Source organism: Lepisosteus platostomus, chromosome 25 (genome assembly GCF_059453375.1).
Source record: "Lepisosteus platostomus isolate fLepPlt1 chromosome 25, fLepPlt1.hap1, whole genome shotgun sequence".
Taxonomy (NCBI): Eukaryota; Metazoa; Chordata; class Actinopteri; order Semionotiformes; family Lepisosteidae; genus Lepisosteus; species Lepisosteus platostomus.
The window spans coordinates 14,946,722-14,973,210 of record NC_142635.1 but is presented as its reverse complement, the minus strand read 5'-3'; the positions used below and the strand labels follow the sequence as shown (position 1 = coordinate 14,973,210).

Here is a 26,489-nt window from a genome sequence, read left to right as displayed (position 1 = left end):
TAGTATGGGGGGGGGGAGGTTTGCCCTTCTCACTCGCTGCAGGGAGTGAAGATGTTGTGCTTTTTCAGCCAGGGAGGTGGTGTTGATGGTCCAAGTGAGGTCATCTGTGATATGCACACCAAGAAACTTAGCACTTCTAGCTGTCTCCATAGGGGAGCCGTTGATGTGCAGTGGGGAGTGATCAGCGCAGGCCCTCCTGAAGTCCATTGTCATCTCTTTTGTCTTATCGACATTCAGGGACGGATTGTTGTTTAAGCACCAGGCCGCTAGTTGCTCCACCTCCTCTCTGTATGGGGCCTCAACATTGTTACCAATGAGGCCCACCACTGTCGTGTCATCAGCAAACCTGATGATGTAAATTGCACTGTGCTTAGCAGGGCAGTCATGAGTCATCAGCGTGAACAGGAGCAGGCTGAGCACACAGCCCTGGGGGGTTCCGGTGTTCAGTATCGTTGTTTCCAATCCGGACTGTCTGAGGTCTCTTGGTCAGAAAGTCCAGGATCCAGTTACAGAGGGAGGTGTTAAGGTTCATGGTGATTGTGTTGAATGCTGAACTGAAGTCAATGAACAGCATTCTTACATAAGTGTCCCTCTTATCCAGATGGGACAGAGCAAGGTGAAGGGTGAGGGATATGGCATCATTGGTAGGCCGGTTGGAACTATATGCAAACTGGAGGGGGTCCAGAGAGGTGGTGAGTCTGGACTTAATGTGGCCCATGACTGGCCTTTTGAAGCACTTCATGACAATTTGTGTTCAGGCCATTATGGACGATGTATACATGGATATGTTTAGTTGGGCAGAAAAAATGAAAGAGAACCAACAACAGGGCACCGTAAGAGTTTGTTCAATACTTTATTCATACCTCCATTCTCTACTTCACATGAACTGGATAGCCATTGTATCGTAGTCTCTAGTAGGCAAAGTTATCAGTATATACCTAACCCTGCGCACAGCGCAAAGTTTTTCAGCTGTGTATATATACTGTAAATATACATTCTGTATACATACAGCATATATTTATAAATATATTTGAGATTTTTATATATAGAGATCAAAACAAGTCTAAAAAACATATCAGATCCTTAATGCACATACATCAGTTAGATAATGCCATGACACTCTTAAAGTACACACTTTTTAAAATCTTTTCTTAGATGTACTTTTATACATTTACATTTGCTTGTGTCATTCAGTGTCCGCAGGCTAAATAACTGGTGGCTTCAGATTCAGGAGCATTTTCAGCAGAAGGCTGTCTGGAGTCCTTGAATTCTTTGATACAGTACATCTGGAAATAATACTGGAGCTCCCTATCTCCCCTCACACCACAAATGTATACAGTGGTAACCCAAATTAACACTGCCCTCAAACTTCAAATCAATGTCTAACATTGGCTTTATCTTGTCCAGTTCAGACCTAATTCAGTAACCGTTTGAGCTGGTCTTAATCCAATATTTAATTCTGTTCTACTCAAATATTTTCAAAGGTTAGTTTTTCAAACAAGTGACTGTAAATGCTGTTCAGCTTTACTTGAATTTCTTCATTTTTATTAACAAATTCCAAAAACACCTCAACCGATCACTGGCTTCTGTGGAAAGTGTTCAATGGGTGTCGCTCTACAGCTACCTGGTGGGGAAAAAAATTAAGTTTGTCGTTGGAATCCAGCAGGTGTTGCACAAAACTGGACAATACTCATCAGGGTTAGATGATGAAGGATGGATTTGGGCTGAGGAACTGCCCATGAAATTATAGCATTAAGAAAAAATGTAATATCTAACAATAAATCAATTTAACAGCTACTGTAAAGCTGGCAGTTTAGCTGAGAGTGTTTCAGCACAATGCAATGGGGGCTGATTTCCAAATACTCAATAATATAAAGAACACAATGTAAGAAATCACCTTTATTTCAAGCTCCATAGACCTAAACTCTAATTATAATGAGATGTACTTGTCTAGACTTTTTTGACTTGAGTTGCAATGCGAAAGATGATCTTGTCTCAGTGAAGAGAACAGGTTTAATTTAGTTGCACGCTGGGAAGAGCTACAGTACATGGGGCTCCCGATCCCTTCTGATTCCCAAAGTTTGGGCAGCCCAGTGAAGCATGGCGGGGAACAGATGTTGGGCTAAAGAGAGCTCATTTCCAAGCCCTGGGAGACCCTGCCACATGCAGGAGGGAGGGAAAACAAAAATGTAGAACAGTGCAGCCCAAGCTCTGCGCTGTGGTTTTTCACATTATTACACCCTTAACAAATGCATGGAAAGGCTGAATGAATAAAACAAAGCCAACATGGTCTTCACTCAGTAAGGATCTGAATCCAGCTGGGCAACCTGTCACCTGAATCCCGTGACAAAGTGCCGAGCTCTTTTGCTGATTTCTAGCAGCATGTAGTGAATGTTTTAATTACCATGAAGGCAGACGTTGTGATCACTTACTGAGTCAAGTGTGGTTTCCAGTCATAATAGCATAAAGGAGCCTATGTAATCACATTAATAAAGATACTGCTGACACTACTGTATTCTAAAAAAAAACACACAGAGCAGGCGTTCCCTCAATATCTTTTATAAAGATTTTATTCTACTTGATTCAACAAGTGCCTGATCATCTTTGCAATAATTTCTATAAAACAGAAATATATCCAACCACTGGGATTCAGAAATGTAGCCATAAGCCCAAGGGAAGAATTTCATTTCAGTCCTGCACCCATGACAAGATCAATACTATTTTGCACTTAAGCTGCTCACACCAAACACTGCATACAATTCCAAGCCAAAAGCATGCTTCAAGATATTAACAATTCATTGCCAACAGTGTTACAGATTAACTGAAGTACAGTACTGAGAAATACTAAAGGTAGCTTTTTTCCTTCCTTCTAGGCCTTTATGCACAGTATACAACGCAGTGTTTCCAAAAACAACAATACAGTTTGCATGGAGGTGTGCCCACTACTTTATCTAGAAAGACTGGAGTACACAACATACATTTGGATTTGAAACTCGGTGGCTAAGGCTCCCATTAGCACTTGGCCATAGGAAGTACAGTATAGACACCCCACTACGTTCCGTGCTAAAACAAGCATGCACCACTAGGTCAGAACCAACTCATCTTAAAAAAAACCTTCAATAAATACATCAATTGCATATGAGAGGGATACTTCAAAGGCAGAAAATTACACTGAGAACAGTCATGTTTTGTGGTACCTAAGCTGTACAGGGAGTTGCCAGAAAACTTTCCTTTGCTCAGCAGCAGGAGTGAACTGGAGGAAAGCTGCTGCCTGACCAGAAGAGTGAAGCCAGCCTTCGTGACACTGAAAGGGAATCGCAGCACTCTTATCAGTGCTCTTCCTTCTGCGGTTATGCGTTATAATTGGTCCTTTTTGATCTTGCTTTAGATAATGGAAGAGTACCAACATTAGGAAAGGAAGGCTTAGAAGAGAGTTTGGTAATGGGATTATAGAGGGGACAGAGACTAACAGGTTCTCAACCTCTCCTGTGACCAGTGTATGTTCTTTCAGGGCTTTGGCAGCAATCGCAGCTTTCAACAGCAGCACTGCGTTAAGTGAAGACTAACCAATACAAACTGCATTTTTAATGCGTTTTTTTTTAACGCAGCCAAATCCTCCAGTAGCATAATGGCTGTGAAATATGCCCGTCCTGATTTTCTGTTGTGCAACAATGCCATGTAACAAATCGAGGGAAAAAAAGAATACTCCAGAGAGAATTCTTCTCGTTTTACAAAGGAGTTGAGAGATGTCTGACGATGAAGCACGCATTGACCATCATCTTTCAGGATGACGAAGCCAAATTGGGCTTTGAAAAGGCTTTGAAGGACGTGTTTCCAATCCACTCCTTTTAAAGGAGTGTGAACATTTTGATGCCCAAGTTTGAAGTGAATATGGTTCACAGTACAGTCCATATTTTGCCAGTAGAGTACACGGAAATTATGGATCTCAGCTCAGGAGCATGCCCGAACCATATTCACTTCAAACTGGGGAATCAAAATGTACAGTACCACAGCAAGGCAGCAAAACAGTGGTTAGAAAGCTCTGAAAACAGACAAACTGAATACTCCCACATGTAACACGTGAGTCTGGATATTTGTGTAAGCTTTGTCCTTTATAGGACAAGAACAATGGATGAGGTGTTTTTTTTATTTTGAAAACACAATTTACCATAAAGAAATATAAAGTGAAAACCTGGCCCAATGACAACCTCATAATAGACAGTACAGTACATTCTGCTGTTGCACTGTCCTGACAGAATACGGATCCTAAAAACAGATTTTGTATCCAGCACAGTCGTTCGATTTTCAGTCGATGAATTCTATGTGCTATTTTCAAGTGCAGGCCATAACTGCCCATCAGCTCTCTGCGTGCAGTCAAGTCTGTAGCCTCCATGGTGTGGCTGCACCGATGCAGCGTAAACATTTAAAACTTTATTTATTAATACTAATTTATAAAATAACCTCATTTAATGGATTTTATATTTTTGGATAAAATGCATAAACCGTTTTCCATCATTTGATTCTTAAATCGATAAAACCCCTTAAATCCTCACCCCCAATAATAACACAGAGTGCCCTAATGGAGTTGGAACATTGTCAATTCTCCTGCTCCAGGAGCTTAATAAATCAGGAGCCTGGAAATTATTGTCTTGGGAGGTTCAGTTCTCTTTCGGAAAGGTTGCTAAAGTGCAGCTTGTTTTTTTTTTTTGCTTTGTCATTCGGGGTACATTCAGCACTTGCACTCCATGTGGAAAGAAATTTCTGCATCTGGGAGAAACAAGAACTTTGTCGTGACCACCAACAGTAGGGACAGACTTGGTGGAACCAGACCTGTTGAATTTAAGTCAGTTTTGCAGTTCAAGACTGAATACAGTAGTGTTCTCTTGAAACACCCATCTTTCTACATAAAGGCTTTTTAAAAAAGATACTCTGAAGATACTGCTACTAATCACCAAATCTTTCATTTTCATATGGAAGATTTCATTAGAAAGGAAAACAAATGCATAAAAAACTCTTAAGTGCGGGCACCTTGCTTAATTTCACTAGTTTATCAAGGGTAACACTTGTTCTTTGAGCTACACATACCGGTCAGTCAAGCCTGTTCTTAGATGACTAAATATTCAATCACCCTTGCAAGTGGTGGCCGAGATGTACTAGTGAAATAACCTGTTTCATATACAGGCTGTCGATGCTTTTGTCTGCAGCTATACATAAAGCTCACGGTGTTGACAATTTAATAAGCTTCACATCCCCCTTTCGACATCATTAACATGCAGAAATGCACGAGGTTGTAGTGGCTGGTGATGCTTGTCTGTTGTCACCAAAGGGATACTGTCTCACCCGTTCTATCCCACCTGTCCTACACCATAGACTGCAGTGCTGTCAGTCAACAGCAGGGGGCCTCGCACTGCGATGCCTCCAGTTCACTCCAGTGCAGGATCTTCGGCGCTGCTGCTTCCTCAGCAGTTATACGGATCCTGCTACTTAATGGTATGGCTGAAGGAACTGAGAAGCTGGTTACTTGAGGATCCTGCACTCGAGTGGATTGGAAGACTGGGGGTTCAAGAGACCCATTCCCTGCAGTCCCAGGAATGAAGAGTGCAAAATCTCCTCTACACACATTTGTGATCTGCAGCCTGCTATGACCAAATACAGAATAATTTAGGTACAAAGCAACAATCACGTCTGCACTTCTTTTCTTGTATGATTACTTTCTGATGTATATAGCCATTCTCTCTCGTGTGTGAGTTTTTTGTTGGTAGTTTTTACCAGTTCTCTGTAAACTCAGTTTTTCTTTGCTAAATGAACTTCTCCAATCGCAGTCTTTGGTTTCCTCTTTCCTTAAATATTTTGTAAACTCTAGCACAAACATTTGGTTCTGAAGTGTTTGGGAAGTTCAAAGCAAAGCCTACTGAGTAGAAAAGTGAACCTTTATAGATACTTGAAATCTGATGCAGGATTCATCTGATGTACAATAAACTATGGTAATCATTTCAAAATAATAATAATAATTGCTTACACTTATATGGTGCTTTTACAGATAATAGGGACTCCCCTCCACAACCACCAGTGTGCAGCCCCACCTGGATGATGCACCAGTACTCTCCCCACACACCAGCTCTCAGTGGGAAGGAGAGCAGAGTAATGAAGCCAATTCATAGATGGGGGTTATTAGGAGGCCATGATTGGTAAGGGCCAATGGGATATTTTGGCCAGGACACGGGGGTTACACCCCTACTCTTTTCAAGATACTGCCTGGCATTTTAATGACCACAGAGAGTCGGGACCTCGGTTTTACATCTCATCCGAAGGACAGTGTCTTTTTACAGCATAGTGTCCCTGTCGCTATACTGGGGCATTAGGACCCACTTAGGCTGCAGGGTGAGCGTCCCCTGCTGGTCCCACTAACAACTCTTCCAGCAGCAACCTTAGTTTTTCCCAGGAGGTCTTCTGATTATACAGGGGGAAATGTAGATTTTACACCATTTACAGGAGGTTTGATTTAGCAAGGTGACAGCACAGAACATATTAACTGGCTTTGTAGGAATACTGCTATTAAAACACATGACAGTACTAGTAGTTCCATGTGCTTCTTTTTGTTGTTGTTGTCCTGTATAGTTAAAGTGTAAAAAACATTTTTAAAAGCGGTCTGTAAGATCTTTCAGCACTGCAGAATTCAGCTATTAAATATTAATTCATTGGATACAACACTACGTGGCTGCTTAGATAAAAAGACATCAAGCACGTGCCTAAGAAAAATAAAAAAATTGAATAAAAAGATTGCAAGGCTGTTTTCACTGCTATGGTAGTGAAGATTTTATCAAACCAGTGCATTTTAAAGGGAACAGATAATACAGTAGTGCTCTCTTGGTGGCACCACAGTTCCATATAATTTACACTGAACCAGCTGTCCAACATCAGCACGTCATGTGAAGCTGAACAGATGCCTGACAGATGATACAGCTTACAACAGGCCACAATCCCAGTTTTGGTCAGACAGCTCATGGATCTGAATTAGGATTTTTCTGAATCTTTGCTTTATAATAGTAAACTATCTTGTAAACTAGCTAGATTCTTTTCTTTATATCCACTAGTGATTCTGTCAATATTTGTCCTTTTAGTTTTGTACAGTACATGCATTCTTGGTGTGTATATTACTTTTGGTCCAAAAAATTCTGCATACTGTACATTTCCTACACTTACTATGTGTTCTGTATACATAGTATGACAGGTTTTCAGATATTAAGATTTTTACAGGTAGAAAAATACTTTAAAGTTTGTTAAATAGCAGAGATCACTTTTTTTTTATTTCCAGAGGAGCCAGTCATCATAGTAATTAACCATTACTTTGTTTGGTCATCATCCAGTTCAATTTGTCTTATACTACAATGTTCACACTGCAGCCTTGTGGCCAGACTTCATGTAAGCTGAGCGCGCAGATGGTTGAGAAAGATCTTTGCAACCGCAGTAGTTGTTTTTCCTGCGTTGTGCAGGAAAAAAAAATGCACCGCAGCATCTGACTTCATCCTATCGCAATATTCAGGTCACATCCTAATGCTTGGGACACAGAGGCAAGTTTCAGGTGTTTTTTTTTTTTTAGTGTCGGGCAGTTGTTTTCAATCCAGCCATCTGCTGCTGCTCACAAACTGAGCTGTACTCAGTGAGGTGGGTGCCACTTCCAGAAGGTTAAGCGCACATGGATCCACACATTGTGGGTTTTGAGCTGAACAGACTGAGATAATGAATTGTTAATGCATTCTGCATGTCACTGGCAGGCCTCAACACACCAACAGACAAACCGGGAAAATACACATTACTCTTTCCCCCTCTTTTGGTTCCTACACAATCTTCGACCTACAACAGCTATATACTGTACATAAATTAATAATAAATACTGGTAATTGCATCATAGTTCTGAATATATTTTCTCTATATATATATATTTTTCCCATCTTCAAGCATGTTCAATATAGATATTCACAGTTTATTTTTCAAACACTTTCGTAATTGACATTAAGCTCGCCCCTAGTAGTCCAGCTGCAGTATTCCTTTTCCAAGTCAAAGATTTGTTTCGTGAATAGTTATCGGGGGGTGATCTGGTCTTGTCACGTGCGGTGCGCGCTCCCTGGTGTCGGGGGAAAGCGGTCACTCAGATGACCTGGTCCAGCCAGGCATGCCCTCTGAGTGGCCTTCATTTCTGAGCTCTCGGCTCTTTCCCCACACTTCAGTTGCTCATATCACAGATAGATTAGGATTAAGCCCTCAAATACCTTTCGCCAAGGGAAACGGATGGCCAAGTCCAGCCCCTGTATCTAACCGCAGGTCCGTCGGCTGCGTCAGAGGTCCCACGGATGAGCTGTGGTCCCTGAGGGTGACCTGGACACCAGCCCAAGGGTACATTCTTCTTCCCGGCCTCTGTTTCACTTCCTACATTCAGATGCACAATCTACTGCAAGGGAATCGGCTAAAGAATTTGCTCGTGCTGCGAGATCTCTTGGTCAGCGTGGCCTCCCCCCACCGCGCCCGTCACATCGGGCGTTTCTTTCTTTCTGCTTCTCCGGTTGTTGGGGTTTGTGGCCGGACCAGGCTCTGAGACCCCGCGCTACTGCCAGGCAGAGAGTGGAATGAGATCATTTAAGAAACGGGGACGAACTCCAGCCACTGCCAAGACTCGGGGGTGCCAGTGAGAGCGCCGTGCCCCAGGCGCCCCCTAATCAGACCGAGAGAGCAGGCCCAACGCTAACTGCAGCAGCCCCGGAGGCCCCGCGGGTCACGGCGCCGGCTTCAGGATACATTCGCCTTCAAAGAGCCACCTGGTGCTTGGAGGGTGCGATGGGTTTTCGACTTGGGAGCTGACCCTGGGGGGAGGGGAGGGGGGGGCAGGGCAGGGTAAGGTGGAAGGGGGGAGTCTTACATTCTTGCTGAGAGGGGGCAAAACCGACACCGTGCACCTCTGCCCCTGACCGCCACAGCCACAGACAGGCACGCGGGCTTCTTCTTCGGCTTGTGTCCCTTTAGCATTACGCAGTTCCAGATGATCTGAGGTCAATATAAGAAACCCTATTCTTATTGTATTATAAACATATAAACATAACACCATGGCACATTTCTAACAGGGAAACCTGCCCTGTTTTTTTTTCCCCATGGAAGCCTGGTAAAAATGAGCCCTGACAGCAAAGATATTTCTATAGAAATAAACAAAAAAATATATATATATCATACATATACTGTATATATCAACATTCCTATCTTACAAATAAAGATCAGTGCGTTTGTCTACTGCTGCTCTGTAATCTACCTGGTCCCAGTATAGACAGAGAAAAAAATAAAAGGGATACTGCAGCACAGGCCTCTGGGTACAGTTCGCTCGGAACAGCCTAGAGATCCCAAACGACTAGTAACAGCAAGAAACCCTTTTCCTTTTCTTTAGTCTGAAGAGCGTCCCGCTGTCTTGTGAACCTGATTTTTTCCCCAAGTCCGAGACGCCTCAGACCAAACAGGACCCGAACAAGGACGCCTTCGTCGAAACGTTCGAAGGCCCCTAGCAAAGGTTGGGTTTCGAATTTCGCGTGCCAATGATTTTTGTTGTTGTTGTTTTCTGTGGTTTTGTTGCTCCCCACCATCTTCCCGGAATAACGCAGTAAAAGCTGACGGTACAACATTCTAGAAAAGGACAAAACTAAAAATAACAAACAAAAGTAGTGTAGGCCCAGGTTAGCGTGGCTGCTATCTTCCCATGATGCCTCAGTGCAAACAGCACTCCGCTTCCTGTCTGTGGTTGAGGGTGAAGGTATGGGCAGCAGCAGTCAGACACAGTCCCGCTGTCCTCTGTTTCCAGTACAGGTACTGGTTAACCTTTTACTTGTACGCTTATATACAGTATGTATAGTTATATATTGCACACCATTCCCTCTCGGCCTATGAATTGTTTGTCAGTGATACCGACTCCTTTTCTCTTCCGTTTCTGAACTGTAGTCCCTCAAACCAATGCCTTTCTGGAGGTTTAACAGAGAGTCCTTCATCTGTGAAAACAGAGAAGCAGTTTCAGTTTTAACCTCACTGCACCTAACTTTTGCTGGGGTGAAAAACATAGGGCCAAGTTAAAAAAGAGAAAACCAGCCGAACACAAAATAAAAAAAAAACGTGCACATTAGCTGCATTTAAAAAAATACATTGAAATAAAAACTGAACATCAAGGTGCTTAACTGCAAAAACAGTAAAGCTTCAGGTAATGTTCCCTGTCAGTGTTCAGCAGTGCTCAGGGCAGTGTCCCTAGTGTGTGTGGACATGTTTACCTGGTCTAAAAGCAGGACCGACGATTTGATTATTTCCCTCCATTTCTGCAGCTCGGCGTCATGGTAACGCTGCTGTGATTCCAGTAATTGCGCCCACTCCATCTGAGACTGTGGCATTTTGCTGGAATAGATTAAATACAGTAAATATATATATATAAATGTATCATCTCATTATAACAAGCCTGTTCCTCACAAAACTACAGTTAAAATAATTTAAAGCTGAATACTGTACGTTCAGGCACAGAGGAAGTGTGTATGGGGGGTCAGTAACTAAAACGTTCTACAAAATCAATGGCAACCTGTTAAATAATGGTTTTATTCCTAAATCATGTATACCACGAATGGCTTGTGGTTTCCAAATATTACACAATCTAAAAATAATATTTAGCTTTGCTAATTAAATTGTGATCTAAAAAAGGTTTATTAATAAACCTCATAACATCATCACTGTGTAGTTTTCCCATTAGGAACTCATGGTGGATGCTGCACATTGGTGGTGGTGGAGGGGAGCCCCCATTACCTGTAAAGGGCTTTGAGTGGAGTGTCCAGAAAAGCGCTATATAAGTGTAAGTAATTATTATTATGATAATGAAAGGGGAAACACCCCAACCGATTCTGATCTTTTTTCTGAATCTTTTCCACCAGAGGGCGCTGTTTCCACCCTCACCCGGGCCCACCAGAGGGCGCTGTCTTCATACCTCTCGTGAAGCCGCAGGCCCTGCCAGGTGGTGAGGCTCTGTGTGGTGTACTCCAGCATCCACAGTTTGTAAAACAGCATCATGTTCAGAAACACCAGCAGCACCAGGCTGTGGGAGAACACACAGCAGCTAGAGCTCACTGACAGGACAGCACAGGCAAGGCTTCTGGATGATGCCTCAGATCCAAGCGCTTTAGACAGAGGAACTTTGGAGGTGTTGCACAGACCCTGCTTTGCACTCGTCCTGGTATTGCTTACCTAAATTAACACTAGGACGAGTGCTAATCAGGATCTGTTCAACTACTGCTTTACCTTTACAGTAACTCTCCCTTACAGATCATGTGCAGCACAAACTTTACCAGTAACTTTAGCAAATTGTAACTCTGTGGACATGGGATCATTTCAGATTTAGATGCAATAAAATGAGAATAAAGGAAAGACAGCAGAGCTAGACACTTGGCACAGGAGTTTCTGCTGAGGTGCAGTTAGAATATAGGCTGCAGCTTAGGTGGGTTATATAGGACAGCTAAACAAAAGTTTTTTCCTGTATAGCATCAAAGTCTGTGACCCAGAACTTATTTATAAATACTGAGGCCAATATTGCAAAATCCTGAAGTTGCAAAATCTAATATTAAAGTTCGAGATCTGGTTCCTGCACTGAATAGATGGAGAGTAACCATGTGTCTCTGATCTCTTTATTAGGCAAAGAGGAGACTCAGAAAGGCTTATACCTCAAACAGATCCTATGGAAAGCGATGAAAGAAAAGGAGAAAGACAATATATTAATTATATATTAAAATATGAAGGAAATTGTACATTCGTGCAAATAAATTATTGACTGAAGTATAAAGACAGCTTCAACTTCAATGACCACTCTTTTTCATTGTCTGTATGCAGTGTCTGCCCAGGGTCAAGCAAATTACTCACGAAAAACGATTTCCTGTACTTGTCTTATACACAGCTAACAAGCCTGGTAGAGCCGCCTGAGCTATGTACTGTACCACTTTCCTTAGAAATCCAGAAATGTAAGAAAAAAATAAAAGCCAGATTTGATAGTTGTAAACAAGGCGAAACAATGCTGCTCAAGCTGGGGTCAAGACGCGCACGACCGCAGGAACTCACACGAAGCTGACGATGAGGAGTAACTTTGAAACGCTGTACAACGCGAAGCCTCCGGGGACTTCTTCAGGGATGTGTCTCGTCTGAGTGGAGCCTGCACAGAGGGTAAATATGCACCCTGGTGTCGGTGATGACTTCTTTTTAGGTAGCAAACATGCTTCAAAGAGCCCCAGGTGTCATCCAACACACCTAGAGTCGCCTATCCCCCCTTCTCGCTCTCCTGGAGCTCTCCCACGCTCCTCCCTACCTCTTTCTGGAGGTCCTGAACCCCTCTTCCCCCTGCCTCTTCTTCTACACCCAGGGGCTCATCCTCTCAGAGCCTGTCCTGTCTGTTCCTCTCCCAGCTGTGGAACCTCATGCCCTCCGGAAGCCATTTATCCAAGGGGCCCAGGTGTCAGTTTTCCCTGCCCAGGTGGCCCCCCCTCACTCCCTCACTGGGCTGCTGGGGCTGTGTTTGCCCCTGGGCGGTGCAGACGGTGCTCTTGGCTCTCGCAGGTGTTCCCCTCTTGCCCCAGAGGCGGGCCCTCACCTGCCACATGCTTGATGCGATGGACGACCTCTTCGTCGGTGGGCGTGGTGACGGGGCTCAGGGCCTCGTCCAGGTGCTGCGCGCGGATGTGGGTGAGCGGCCGCTTCCTCCGCCGCACTGTCGGCGCCTTGGCGGCCTTCTCTTTAGGGGACTGCCGGTGGGGCTCGGTGAGCGCGGACTCAGCCTTGGCCAGCTCGATCTCTGTGGGGTGAGCACACACAGGCAGGCGAGCCCCTGTCACAGCTCTGGGGCAGCAGGGTGACCAGACTGACCGGCTCCATCACAGCTCTGGGGCAGCAGGGTGACCAGACTGACCTGCTCCATCACAGCTCTGGGGCAGCAGGGTGACCAGACTGACCCGCTCCATCACAGCTCTGGGGCAGCAGGGTGACCAGACTGACCCGCTCCATCACAGCTCTGGGGCAGCAGGGTGACCAGACTGACCGGCTCCATCACAGCTCTGGGGCAGCAGGGTGACCAGACTGACCCGCTCCATCACAGCTGTGGGGCAGCAGGGTGACCAGACTGACCTACTCCATCACAGCTGTGGGGCAGCAGGGTGACCAGACTGACCGGCTCCAGTACGGCTCTAGGACAGCAGGGTGACCAGACTGACCTGCTCCATCACAGCTGTGGGGCAGCAGGGTGACCAGACTGACCCGCTCCATCACAGCTGTGGGGCAGCAGGGTGACCAGACTGACCTACTCCATCACAGCTGTGGGGCAGCAGGGTGACCAGACTGACCGGCTCCAGTACGGCTCTGGGACAGCAGGGTGACCAGACTGACCTGCTCCATCACAGCTGTGGGGCAGCAGGGTGACCAGACTGACCCGCTCCATCACAGCTGTGGGGCAGCAGGGTGACCAGACTGACCCGCTCCATCACAGCTGTGGGGCAGCAGGGTGACCAGACCCAGTACGACTCTGGGGCATCAGGGTGACCAGACTGACCCATACCGTCAAAGCGGGGAGGCCGGCCCCAATCCCAAACTCACCACATACATCCACTGCCTCGGCCCGAAAGTACACTTCGTTCTGCTTTACGTACAAATTCCCAGAGACATTCGAGCAAAACCTAAACATTCCTCCCTGCATTCCACAACTTTGCCGGTTCACCAGATGGACACAGAAAGCAGCTCGGCCACTCACCTAAATGTCTGAAGTAGTCATCCAGGCCACTCCAGAAGTTCTTCTCTATGAATCCCTTAACGAGGCCCCAGGGCTGCTTCCTGTATCGGAGCTCTGTAGACACCCTAGATCGAAACACACAGCTTTGTTATTGGCTCTGTCCAGCTCCTCTAGAGAGGCACATAGTCTTCTCCGAGTTGGGCCCTAGCCCCGCTGGAGCATTATAATCTTCACTGACACTCTTTTGGAGGCGGGAGAGGTGTATCGCCTGCTGGTATTGTCGTTCTAGCCTATTTTCACAGGGCTCGGGCCCGAAGACGGAGCCCCGCTGTGTTTGTGAAAAGTGGACCCGAGCGCGGGGGAGGGCTCACCCTTACCTTAGCCGGCACTTGTTCTTGGCCACCCGCGTCAGCGTGTAGCGGTTCAGCGTGTAGAAGTAATCGTGGTAAGGGACGTCGTGCGTGATGACCTCGGCGTCGATGACGTAGCACTCGCTTTCCTGGCTGGCTTTGTACAGTGTCTTGAGCAGGGCAGACGCAGAAGCAGGTGTCAGGAGAGGAATCGCGAAACGGGAAAGGTCTGAGCGGCAGCTTTAGCGGCCCTCCGAACGGGAGCGGCCCTTCTGCGAGAAAAGGCAGGCGGCTCACCTGCGTCTCCGTGACTGTGGCGGTTTTGGGGGCCAGGGGGTTGGTCAGGGATATCGTGTACATGATCTCTCGGGTCTGATTCCCCGCCTCTTCTTTCCTCCAGGGGTGGTACACCACGTCTGAACCCAGACAAGGACAGGCGCCAGTCAGAGCGAGAACATTTCGCTGGCGCTAGTCGGCTCCGTTGTACGGGTTAATTCAATTGACGGATTAATTGGTTGATCTGATGGCAATCGAACGGGTTCAGGAGATGGGTGCGGTGCTAGAAGCGGCCGCAGGGCATCAAATAGAGACTGACTGATTGGAACGGCAGCCTTCAGGATAACAGATGCCATCCGCAACAGTCACGGTCTCTAGAGCCACAGCAAGCTTTGCTTTTCAAACTGGGGTTTCTTCAAAAGAAGAGTGTATCGGAATATAAATAACTGCTACCACACATTACAGCATATTCTTTCTAAGGTTTTCTGTCCTTTTAATAAATATATATACAGTAAATGTGGGTATTAATTTGCTCTGATCTTTTCACAACACCAAGACAACAGTGTCATATTGACTGCATGCTCCTTTTAAGACACAAATATAAATGAATATATGTACATTAATAACAATAATAATAATATTAATACTACTTCTACTAATAATATCTATGTAAATGTATATATTAATCCGAGATGGACTGGCATCCTGTCTAGGGTGTATCCTGCCTTGTGCCTGTTGCTTGCTCTGGTTTCTTATCAAGGACTTGCACAGCCAATAGGAAACCAAAGTGAATGATAACACCTACTGATTGGTGTGATGGGCTGATTGGCCAAAAGGCTGTTTTAACAATCTGCCGGAGAGATGGAAGTTACCTGAGAACCTCCTCTTCTCCAAGAAGTCCCTCATGAATTGCGATTCGGTGAAGAGGATGTCGTACATCTTGTCGACGCTGAACTTGAACACCTCATTGATGTACTGCCGTCCGTTCAGGTCCTCGTAGAAGGCCTGTACCTCTCCTGTTGACCACGGGACAGGTGGAGTCCAGGAGAGAGACAGAGGACACAGGTTCATTTTGTATTCTGCTGTTACAGACTGCTAATTAAACAAGCTATTCTGACGTCAGAGTACTCCTCTGAAAATCAACAGCTGCCAGTTTTCAAGAGCTTATCAGAAGAAGCTACAAACCAGAGACTCCCACATTCCTCCCCTCTTCTCCTTGTGTCCTTGAGACATACCCAGCCATCACAACCGCTCACACTAATTTAATCATAATCCCCGCAGACAGGATCATGGCAGAATTCTTCATAAATAAGCCTTTAAAATCAGTCTGTCATTTTCCTTCAACATTTTTGCCATTTGACTGAATCGTGTGGGTGCACTGCGGTGAGGATGATGCGGGCGCTCTGATGTTGTGACCTCAGCAGACCGTCCCCCTGCCCTGTTCGTACCCTCGTCGTGTGTCTCAGAGGAGTCGCTCAGCTCGGTGGGGAGGTCCTCGTTGTCGTTGAAGTCCAGCGAGGGCGAGTTGACGGGCGCGCTGCCCTCGTTCTTGTCGATGTTTAGCTGGGGGAGCAGGAGGTCAGAGTAGTCCGTGTCATCCTCTCCAACAGGGATATCAAACTAGGGGAGAGAACGAGAAATCCGACAGGATCAATGATCAGGAATGGCTCATCCTGGTGATATTGCTGTGGAATATCAATGTTATTGGTTTTCCAAGTCTTCCTGTGATTTAGCTGTGCTTGATCTGGTGTGGGATATGTCCTGTGCAGAAAATCTCCGGTCTTTTATTCTGTAGTATATGTATTGGATATCCACTGTGCCATTTTCATTGTTGCTACTCTTTTGGATCTACCAATCTGCAGTCACATCACTGTGTTGAATTTTGAATGAACAGTTCTACCCTGTCATCCACTTTTTCTTAATGACACATTTTGCCTGTTGGAAATCAAGGCTTTTCATAGTTCATAGTCCCAATGTGGTACAACTATGGTATAATGGACAACAAATATGGTGAAGTTTGCTCCTTCCTACCTGCGGAGTTTGAAGATGGATTCTATAAAAAGTGAGTTTCTGCCCTGCAAATGAGTAGAGGTCCATTAAGAAGCCAGTGGACATGTATCTTGTTAACGGTAGACCACAGGAAGGTAAAGCTACATACTGAATGGTTACTAAGAGAACTATGGTGCCACAAATATCACAGTTTTGAATTACTTGATTATTTGTTGCCACAAGGGGGAGCCACTATGACATACCTCTAATAATCACTAGTGTTCAGCACAGGCATCTTCCTGATCTAGAATTAACAGGTTTTGCGTGACAACTGAGACGACAGCGCCATTACACATCTCACGACACATGCTAACAGTATACTGGAGTGCAAGGCCACAAACAGAGTAGCGTGCAGCAGTGGTTTCTCCCAGAACGGATGTCCTGCACTGTATAAAAAAGTTCCTCTATAGCACAGACCTCTTCCCCTCTGCCCTCAGTGCATACAGAACACTCTTCTTCTCCATCACCACACAGAAGCTCAGCTGCTTTTACTCAAAGAAGCGGGGAGCGGGACGTTACAGTCAAAATCTCTAACATGCACGCCAAACGAATTTCAGCGTCTGGTATTCCTGCCCAAAAACTGAGCTCTATAACCTTACTGCTAACCTCACATTTACACTGCGTCAACACTAAGGCAATAACAAACATTATAACTGAGAAATGCAATGAGTTTCAGTACCTTGAATACAGTACAAGTCAACACAATTACATCTCCAGGGACGACTGCTCTCCCATGCTGTATCTAACAGAATAAAAGCAGGTGGTATGCTCCCATGCCTTTTCCATGTTGCACCCTGATTATTAGAAGTGAAACAGGTGGCCCCTCTGTTTCCTATGAAACACAGGGAGACAGAGGAAGCACCTGCAGCCAAACCAGTGCTGCCCCCTGGCGTGGCGTGGTCCTCACCGAGGGGGGGGCCTCGCTGCTACCCGTGGAGGTCAGCGTGCTGTTGGTCACCGACTTCTTGGGGAGCAGCGGGCTGGCCTCCGGCTTGACCTCCGGCTTGACCTCCATGCTGCTCTTGGAGGAGCTGTCGTTGCCCTCGGTCTCCTCGGCCGGGATCTCCTCGCAGTACCTGCACCACGGGGAGGGGCAACAGCTGTATGTCAAGGTTACCAGCTCCGAGGAAGGCACCGGCCCACCCAGGAGGGTGGCGGCCAGGAGCCCCCGGCCATCCTGCCTTCACACAAGGGGCCCGGGGGCAAAGGTCAAGCCTGCGGCCCTCCCTGCCCCCCAGTAGCACAAGTGTGATATCGGCTCAGCCGGTCAGGAGCTGGCAGCACGGACATACTGCAGTGGACTGCCCCTCAGTGATAACCCCGCTGGCAATATTAATACACACTGTACAGTATAGTTGATAGATACCATTAACATTGACTTTTTCTTCCGCTGACATCATTTAAAGCAGTGGTCCTCCACCCTGGTCCTCGTGACCCACACACCTGCTGGATTTCATTCCTTCCCACCTTAATCAGGTAATCAAAGCCTTCATTGATCCAAGGAGCTGCTTCAATTTAACATTTGTCTTTTGTCACAAGTTACAAGTTTTGGGTTGTATTTCACTTACAAAATGCTGCTGTTAAAACAGTTTAAGAACTGGGATCAAATTTATTATTTTTATTATTAGGTTTGATTGTGGAACTTTTGTGGTTTGGCTGGAACTAAAACCAGCAGGTGTGACCACGATTGGGAAACAGCGATTTAGAAAAACTATGGAAATGGGAGTTTGGAAATGTATGACTATCTTGTGACCTAGTGTATTAAGAGTGGCAGGCTCTATCTTGTGTCAATGAACTGCGCTCCAGGGTCTCAAGTCGAGGAAAAAAAGATGGATCTTGTATATAATTTCTTAATGAGTGCAGAAGACGCACCTCCTGAAGATCTAAGAACATAAGTTCCCAGAGCCTTACCTTCCATTTAGCTTGTGTGGATCTGGTCTACTGTAGGCACTGAACCACACCAATTACATCACCCTACAGCTCACAACTGACAACCCACTGAAGCTCAGCAGGTGTGAGCCTGGCCAGTACCTGGATGGGAGACCCCTGGGAAAGCTAAGGTTGCTGCTGGAAGAGGTGTTAGTGGGGCCAGTAGGGGGCGCTCACCCTGCGGTCCATGTGGGTCCTACTGCCCCAGTATAGTGATGGGGATACTATACTGTAAAAAGGCGCTGTCCTTCGGATGAGACATAAAAACGAGGTCCTGATTCTCCACGGTCATTAAAAATCCCTGGGTGTCTCTTGAAAAGAGTAGGAGTGTTATGTCGGTGTTCTGGCCATATTTTCCATTGGCCTTTATCAATCATTGCCTCCTACTAATCTAATAATCTTAATCCTTTTAATGATTGGCTTCATCACTCTGCTCTCCTCCCCACTGAGAGCTGGTGTGTGGTGAGAGTACTGGTGCATCATCCAGGTGGGGCTGCACACTGGTGGTGGTGGAGGGGAGTCCCCATTACCTGTAAAGAGCTTTGAGTGGAGAGTCTAGAAAAGCGCTATATAAGTGTAAGCAATTATTATTACTACATGTAAAACTGGTCAGGCGTATGGTGTGAATGTCACTTCTCGGTCCAGGGGCCAGATGGCAAAGGAACAATAGCTGCACCAGTGCGTGATCAGTACTCACCCCATGGTGTTGAAGTCATCGTCTGGTGGCACGTAGTCTTCGTCATCGCTGGTCAGGCCCAGCTCGTTCCCGTAACACTGGTGCACAAAGTGCCACAGCTCCTTCGGACAGAGAGGCTGCAGGGCAGAGAGTAGGACACACAAGTTCACCTGCTGCTCTACAAGGAATCCTTGTGCATTCTGATGCGATACTATGCTGCCACCCTTCAATACTGATAATTCCAAAATACCTTGAAACATATAACATATTAACTGTACTCTTGGAATGTGACAGTGTTGTCAGTCTCATCTAAATGGTGTCCCTTTTACAACTTAATTTCTCGGAGGACCTGTAATGTATTTGGTGGGCAAACCCTACAACATCATGCATGGCCTTGGTGGAAATAATAACAATCATAATTATTATTATAATAACTACTCCCCAGAAAATGTCAAGATCGAGACTGAGTTCATTTCTACCTCATTGTACTGACGCTGTAAACCTGCTGAAAACTGTTCAACTGAACTGACTGACAGTTCTGACAGGAGGATGTAATTTTCTACTTCCCTGCAGAAACAAAAGGAAACACAGACCTTTTCAGAAAAAGATGCAGTTCTATCCTCTGGAGATTCCACTTCAAGGACATTCATGTTTTACCAGCAGCCACTGAGGCCGCTCGCCAAAGACAGTTCTCAGCTGTTACCAGCGGGGGGCGCTTACCTTGTCGAGCAGCGCGTTCTGCCACAGCCGGAACATCATCATGTATGTTCGGTCCCGGGCTCCAAACGAGGTAAAAAAGTGCTGTGGAAGAGCCGAGGCAAGGCGCGGATATGAGGAAGAAGAGAATGTGGTCTGCATTCAAGCAAGCAGTGAGGGCGTGTGCAGCCGAGCGGGCCTGGAAATGGTAAATCGGCGATCGCTGGGTGTGTTAACACAGCACAGGCCTGCCAAGGCAGCTGTGCACGCTGTTGAGGGCTGAACCCCTACGAGTGTGCATGCTACATGAATACACTCAAGAAGCTGCATAAGAATGAGGAACATTATGTTTTGCACTAAAGGTAAGTGACTCTTCAGGTGTGCTTGTATAGACAGTACGTGTTTTCCCAGTTGTTTTTGCGTGTTGCGTGTTTCGAGGCGTGTGGATTGCAGGCGCCAGTGGGTTTCTGTGCGATCGGACCCTACAGAACCAGAGCAGCCGCCGCAGGGGAGCGCCTACCTTTTCAGTGTCAGTGCAAACCTGGATAGCATTGGGAATGAGGCGCGCGGTCTTCTCCTTGGTCATGGAGCAGATGTCCTTCAGCCTGACGGTCAGCTGGGGGGGGGGGGGGGGCAGAGAGCAGAGGGGACAGTGAGGGGAACAGGGCTCCACCTAGCAGCCCTGGCACCTCCGGACCGCAGCCTCGGTTTTTAATAGAATGAGAAAAACACAACAATTTCGAGCACGTGCGGATGAGACTTTCAATTGTGCGACAACAACAATGAGATGATTACAGTATGGAAGAAGGCGATATGAAGGAAGCGGGTATTCCGCCTCTTCAACGGAACTCAAACGCGGCTGGAAGTGCAGGCGTGGGAGTTATTTCCAGCTGTGACCCCGAGTGTCCAGGCTGGCGATCAGGGAAGGAAGCTTCACTGAACTGGGCTATTTTAGCCCCATGACACCACAGCGATTGTTTGCTCTGCAGAGCAGCGCACTGTTACCCACACCGCAGCGCAGTGGGAAGTTTGGAAAAACACCTTGGAATGAAGTGGGGGGGGGAGGGGAAGAAAGTGCTGAGACCCCCAGAATTCAGCTCTTTAAAACTGTGACTCACAGATATAGTGTGTGTCCTGAAGGAAGGACCTTCAGGAACTCCAAATTGGAATGAGGGGGAGAGCCTGCGCTGTGTTTCAATGCACTTTGGCCTGTATAAGTGAACTTCCTTATCATGCTCACTTTTTAAAACCTGGCAAGGCAGTTCCTGTTTCCGACAGGCTCGCGATTTCAAAGCTGCAGAGCGTTCTCTTGAAGGAGCCAGAGCCACAGTTTTAGAGCGACTACACCGCCACACAACACAGGAAAGGAAAGAGAAAGTTCCAGAAACCAGGATCCATACCAGTGTTTCCCATCTGAAGATGTTGCTATAGAAACATATCCAGTTTTCGGAGAGGTAGAGCCGGCCCTGAAGGAGGATATCCCTTTGCAGGGCACACGAGTAATCTGCCAGCAGAGGTGAAAGGTCGTTACTAGTCAATCCCCAGGCCAGGTCAGATGTCTAACCCGAACAACAGACAGCTCTCTCCCACCTCATACTGCCGGATCTCACAGAACGTGCACAAACTGCCCAATTAAAAAAATCCCGATTCAGGTGCAGTCAGGGCTCAAATGGCTTTTATCTCAAAAACAGATGGAGTTTAACGAGTTATGATGCATTAACATGTCTTAATGTCTCAACATGGACTTATTTCAACTTCAGCAGTGTAGAACGCACTCACTGCATTCCACACAGTCTCTGTGTACTGTCAATCAATCTTCTACAGTTTGAGTCTTTGAGAGAGAGCGATCTGTTCGAAGACTTGTTAGTCCAGCCTCTAATAAAGCCCAAACCCAGCCAGCACCCAAATTAAACAATAAGCTTAGATAAACCAAGAGGAGGAAACTCCCTAAAGCTGCTTACAGAATAGAAATACATTTAGTTCAAGTAGGCAGCTGCATCAGCATGCACAGGCTGCAAAGGAACAAGTACAGGTTTATTCCATGCTGAAAATAGAAGAAAGGAAACACAACATTTCGGCTGTGGAGCCTTCTTCAGGTGTCAATACCCGAAGAAGGCCCCATAGCCGAAACGTTGTGCTTACTTTCTTCTCTTTTCAGCATAGAATAAACCTTTACTTGGTCCTATAAATTTATTTATGTAATGACAGGACTTAAAGGTTCACCACATAAATTCATAGAGCTTTTCGTTTAAAGCTTGTGCTTCCTCAGTGCACAGGATATACAGTACAGTACTGCAGGCAATACAACTTAACGACAATCTCACGAATCGTGACAAAAACTCCCCTGAGCCTGTCAGGGTGTAACAGCTCCTCACCCACAATGAGCCGCTCAGTATCGGGCAGTTGCTTGAAGAGCTTCCTGAAATCTTCATTGCGCTGTTTGTATGTGGGGCTCAACACCTACAAATAAAAACACACAAAACAAAATGGGGGGGAAAAAAAAAAAACCAGTGAGAGACTCACAAAGTTCTCCTTGCAGCACCATACAATGCAATCCTACAGGGATCACTTCCTGATTTTTCTGGAAGCACGGGAATGTGCCGGTGCTTACCGGTGCTCATCGGGGTTTTAGATCACTCACAAGAGCCACTCATGAATTCTTGGATTCATGTGGAAGCCTGGGGAATGCCTTGCCGAGGTTAGTCACTGTATCTACGCAGTATCTCAAAAAGAGAAGGGCAGTGCCTAGGATACTATTCGAGTCCTGGCTCCCGAGGGTGAAGTTTGCAGGCGACCCTCCTCATGCTTGTTTTCCTCGGCACCTTTGACACACTGAAGGACTCCAGCAGGACGCGGGCTGTGTCCCTCCCTCAGGGACAGGCCCTCTCGATAAACAAGACACAAACAAACCTTGTGCCCAACAAACTTTTAACACACATTTCCTGGAATGAGCCTCTCCTCACTCTTGTCCTAGAAAATGTTTTGCAAAAAAAATGAAATGCTCAACTCAGACGACTGTAAACAATCTGTGGGTCCTGGAGTGCTCTCTGATCCCAGGAGCTCCAGAGTGGGAGTGACCAAGCAGGTTATTAATTCTCTCTCTATACAGTATACTTTAAATAGCTTATTTTTTAACACCAATATAGGACTTTCCAAGACAAGATGTCCAACTACTCAAGCAACCGTTTCTTTACAGTAATAATAAAAGTTTTAAAAACAAATTGCCATGTCTATCTCCTTTATCTTCGTTTATCTCATTAAGGATTATTGTTCATTCGCATCACCACCTTCTCCATGGTGGCCATGAAGTAATTAAGTATCTTAGCTTATCTGTTTTATATGTATGTATATCTATATATGTTTTTTTTTAATTCTAGGTAATGTGGTTTATCTCCTTGCACAGCTCAAATAATTGGAATGAACAGGATGTGGGTATAGGACACTGCCAGTTTATCTCTGTGGTTAAGTGGAAGCCTGACACCTCCTGAACACAAAACACTGAATTCTTTCACATGAAAGACCTAGCTATTCTCTTGCTATTCAGGGTTTGACTTTCCTGTCCTCGACATACTGCGCATCATAATCCTGTTTAAAAAAGGAAGTGAGTTTTTCTGAGAATTTGTTAATGTTCAAAACATTTTGAACAGCTGCTCAGTCTTTGAAGAAAAACAGCTGTAGGAAGCCATGTTTGCCAACGCAGTAACTAAAGACAGACCTCCCCTTCAGTTACAAGTTTTCATTTTTCTCAAAAGACGCTTTTTAAAATCTGTGTTCCTATACTAAAAGTAGCTCCTAATGAGATTATGCATTTTTTCAAATGTTCATCAGTCTGCAAATCCTCTCACAAGAGTATAATTCAAAGAAACTCTTAAAACAAACATGATACAAATGTTCCACACCTATTTGCATGTGTAAAGTTGCTTACATACTGTAGGTGAATACAGTTATTGTTTTCGCTGTTGCAAACGTCCAGCAAATATTAACGGTGCAAAAACTATTTTTCTCTTTCTTTCAAAGTCGGGAGAAGGTCATTCTTTCATCTACATATCATGGTCTATTTCTTTAAAGTAAAACAACACAGTATAGAGGACCAGGGCGAACCACTTACTCACTTTAAAACACCTAACAATCGTCTTGCTACGTAGCACTGTATCTCAAACACAGAACACTATCATGCAAGCATGTGACCTCTCATGAAATCACTTACTGTAGTTAGGCCTGAACACCTGTGGGACATATTAATCTCACTGAAGATATAAGTATGGATGGATACTTGCTCAGAGATTTCCCTAACAACACTGCATCTCTGTACAAGAAGCTTATCCAGAACCTCGCTATTGAAACACACAGTGCAAACAGGAACACACCAGGCCGGCCATCGGTGTGGCAGTAATGGGAGGTCCCAGGAGGACACAGCCTGGGTGGTGGCCACACACTTACAGCGGGGATGTCCTCCAAGCCCTGGGTGTCCTGGTTGGCCCAATCGGGCCCGTCCTCTTCCCCTGGAGTCGGGGTGAAGCTCTGGCAGTACCAGCGCATCTGGACTTTCTCCGCCTCCAGCAGTGCTTCCCAGTCGGAGACAGAGTCCGGCACAGCCTCCATACCGGAGGAAGGGGCAGCCTTTTATCACGCCCGCAGCCCGAACCAAATCCGCCAGAGGGTCACGCTGAGCGAGGCGGCGCCGGAACCCCCCCAGAAGCTGTCGTTTCTGATTTTTCAAATCGTCAAAGTCATTTACAGCACCCAGGAGAACGTCTGTGTCAGTCTAGCACATCACAATCATGTACAGTAGGCTGCAAGGACGACGCACACTGAGAAGCTTCTGATAGTTTTCTTTTAACATTCCAAGTGATCGCTCCTTAGCTTGGAACTCTTCAAATCCATCTCACCCCCATGCTCCAGCCACTGAACCCAGCCGATTTCAAGCACATGACTTAGATATAAAGCTGTCACAGTTCTCTGTATAACTGATGCCCTATAGTAACAGTGACCCTAAGCTGGGAGGTACTGTTTTTCTTACTTCACTCTCTCACGTGCTGTTTCTTGAGTCTGTGACCAGCACGCCCCTGCAGCGTTAGGGAAACAGAGTGAAGCCAGCTGGACCTGAATCGCAACCAGACTTCCTCAACGAATAGCTCACACTGCCAGAACGGCCAGAAAACACGCAGACTCGGGTTATAGCAGAGTCCTTTTTTACACACGATGCTACAGCAGATCTGAGAAGAATTATTAGCAAACAAATCAGCTACCACTCTCTGTGTAGGAATAAATAAGCACCATCGCCCCTCGCTATTCCACTGTTGAAGTCAGTCCACAGTTTATGGGGCTAAACAAAAGAGCAAAACAAGACGTAATCTGTGATGTTCAAAAATAGAACGTTCCTGGAAACGTGTAGCTTTTTAACTACAGTTTTTATTTTTATTTTTAACTAAGAAAGCAGTGATCCAGTTACTAGGCAAACAGAACCCCCAGGGCGCATTGTGAAACTTTTCCACGATTAAAATCTTCTCGCCCCAGCACGATTCCTCTCCTACCCAACTGCTGTGGTCTGCCTTTGGGGAAAGATGCTTTTCCGTCCAGCTGTGTGGCACAGGATGGCTTAACTGAGAACGTCAGTACGGACGAGAGCAGGGGCGACTGTGGTACAGAAGTGAAGAAACGGAAGCAGCTGATGTCGCAGATGGGAAATTGACCATTTTCAAAAGCTTCTAGAGTATGATAAAAAAACTCTCCTCCTGTAGCCAATCCTGGTGACCCAAAACAGTGAGTGAGTTTGGCAGAAACAGCACTCAGTCTCTGCTGCTTTTTCCAAGATGCTGCAGACGTGAAATCATCTTCAGATTAACAGCTTTTCTCGACAATCAGATGCTCTTCTGCTTCATCCACACGTGGACAAGCCAAAATGAGTGAAGGACATCCGTCCGGTTAAACTGTGTGACCAAAGTTTTGATCCAAATAGAAGTCCAAAGGAAAATCTGGAACGATACAACTTGGTGCACCAAAGATACGCACCAGGATGAAATGTCCTGGCTGGGTTTTAATGTCTTCAATGCTTTTCCGTAGTCATGACACCCCTCTTTCTCTTCAGCATCAGTGGGATCGACCAAACTCCGACTCGGACAGCTGTCGGAGAGCTTGCTGACGAAGAGAGAACTTTCTTTGGTTCAGTGGATAAACATATCCCTTTGAAACGAAGCAATCGGGATATTTCGCTTTAAAAAAAACGTCAAGGTAAACCCCTAAAGAAGTCACACACGTGCGCGGGCGCCCCAAGCCATGGGCACAGCGGTCCTCTTGTGAAAGCTCTGGAAGAGTGTCAGAAGAGGGAAGCCCTCTGCTTCGCCGCCCGGTGCACAGAGGAAGTCTCACCGGCGGCGCGGGTTAAACGTTAACCACAAGGCAAACACTGAGAGCTGGCAGTGACTGGTACCCCGCCGGGGAGTGACCTGCAGGTGCCAGCAAGCTCCTAGAACACACCCGACCGCTGCCTCGCCGACAGCCGAGAGCTCCTTAGAAAGCAGCTCCCGAGGAGTTTCACTGCGCTCCGTGGGTGGGAGGGAGGGAGGGAGGGAGGGAAACTGGGTTGGGTGGAGAAACAGGGCGGTGGGGGGGGGGGGGGGCTCTAGTTTCACTCAGAAACGCACCTCCCGCACCCACCTCCAGGCACGGCTCCAGGGCTGCGCTGCTAAATGAGAAGCAGATGGGCGAGACGAGCGCTCAGCAGAGCGGAGCTCTTGGCCGAAGG

At 46.2% G+C, this 26,489-nt stretch overlaps 1 protein-coding gene across 16 annotated transcripts in view; it reads right to left on the bottom strand.

Annotated features, from left to right (window-relative positions):
• Window positions 1-840: 840 nt before the first annotated feature.
• LOC148641195 (protein Aster-B-like) overlaps window positions 841-26,489 on the bottom strand; it is a 188,290-nt gene continuing 162,641 nt past the window's right edge. For all 16 annotated transcript variants that reach the window (XM_088619621.1, XM_088619612.1, XM_088619614.1 and 13 more), the window contains 16 exons: window positions 22,120-22,204; window positions 21,145-21,248; window positions 20,265-20,360; window positions 19,769-19,849; window positions 19,070-19,185; window positions 17,351-17,519; window positions 15,843-16,014; window positions 15,267-15,410; window positions 14,416-14,534; window positions 14,146-14,288; window positions 13,790-13,893; window positions 12,641-12,841; window positions 12,115-12,205; window positions 10,994-11,101; window positions 10,296-10,416; window positions 841-10,022 (listed from right to left, as the gene is read on the bottom strand). In XM_088619621.1, the coding sequence (XP_088475747.1) occupies window positions 9,933-10,022; window positions 10,296-10,416; window positions 10,994-11,101; window positions 12,115-12,205; window positions 12,641-12,841; window positions 13,790-13,893; window positions 14,146-14,288; window positions 14,416-14,534; window positions 15,267-15,410; window positions 15,843-16,014; window positions 17,351-17,519; window positions 19,070-19,185; window positions 19,769-19,849; window positions 20,265-20,360; window positions 21,145-21,248; window positions 22,120-22,204 (1,944 nt within the window). In that variant the 3' untranslated portion in view covers window positions 841-9,932. The remainder of the gene's footprint in view (window positions 10,023-10,295; window positions 10,417-10,993; window positions 11,102-12,114; window positions 12,206-12,640; window positions 12,842-13,789; window positions 13,894-14,145; window positions 14,289-14,415; window positions 14,535-15,266; window positions 15,411-15,842; window positions 16,015-17,350; window positions 17,520-19,069; window positions 19,186-19,768; window positions 19,850-20,264; window positions 20,361-21,144; window positions 21,249-22,119; window positions 22,205-26,489) is intronic.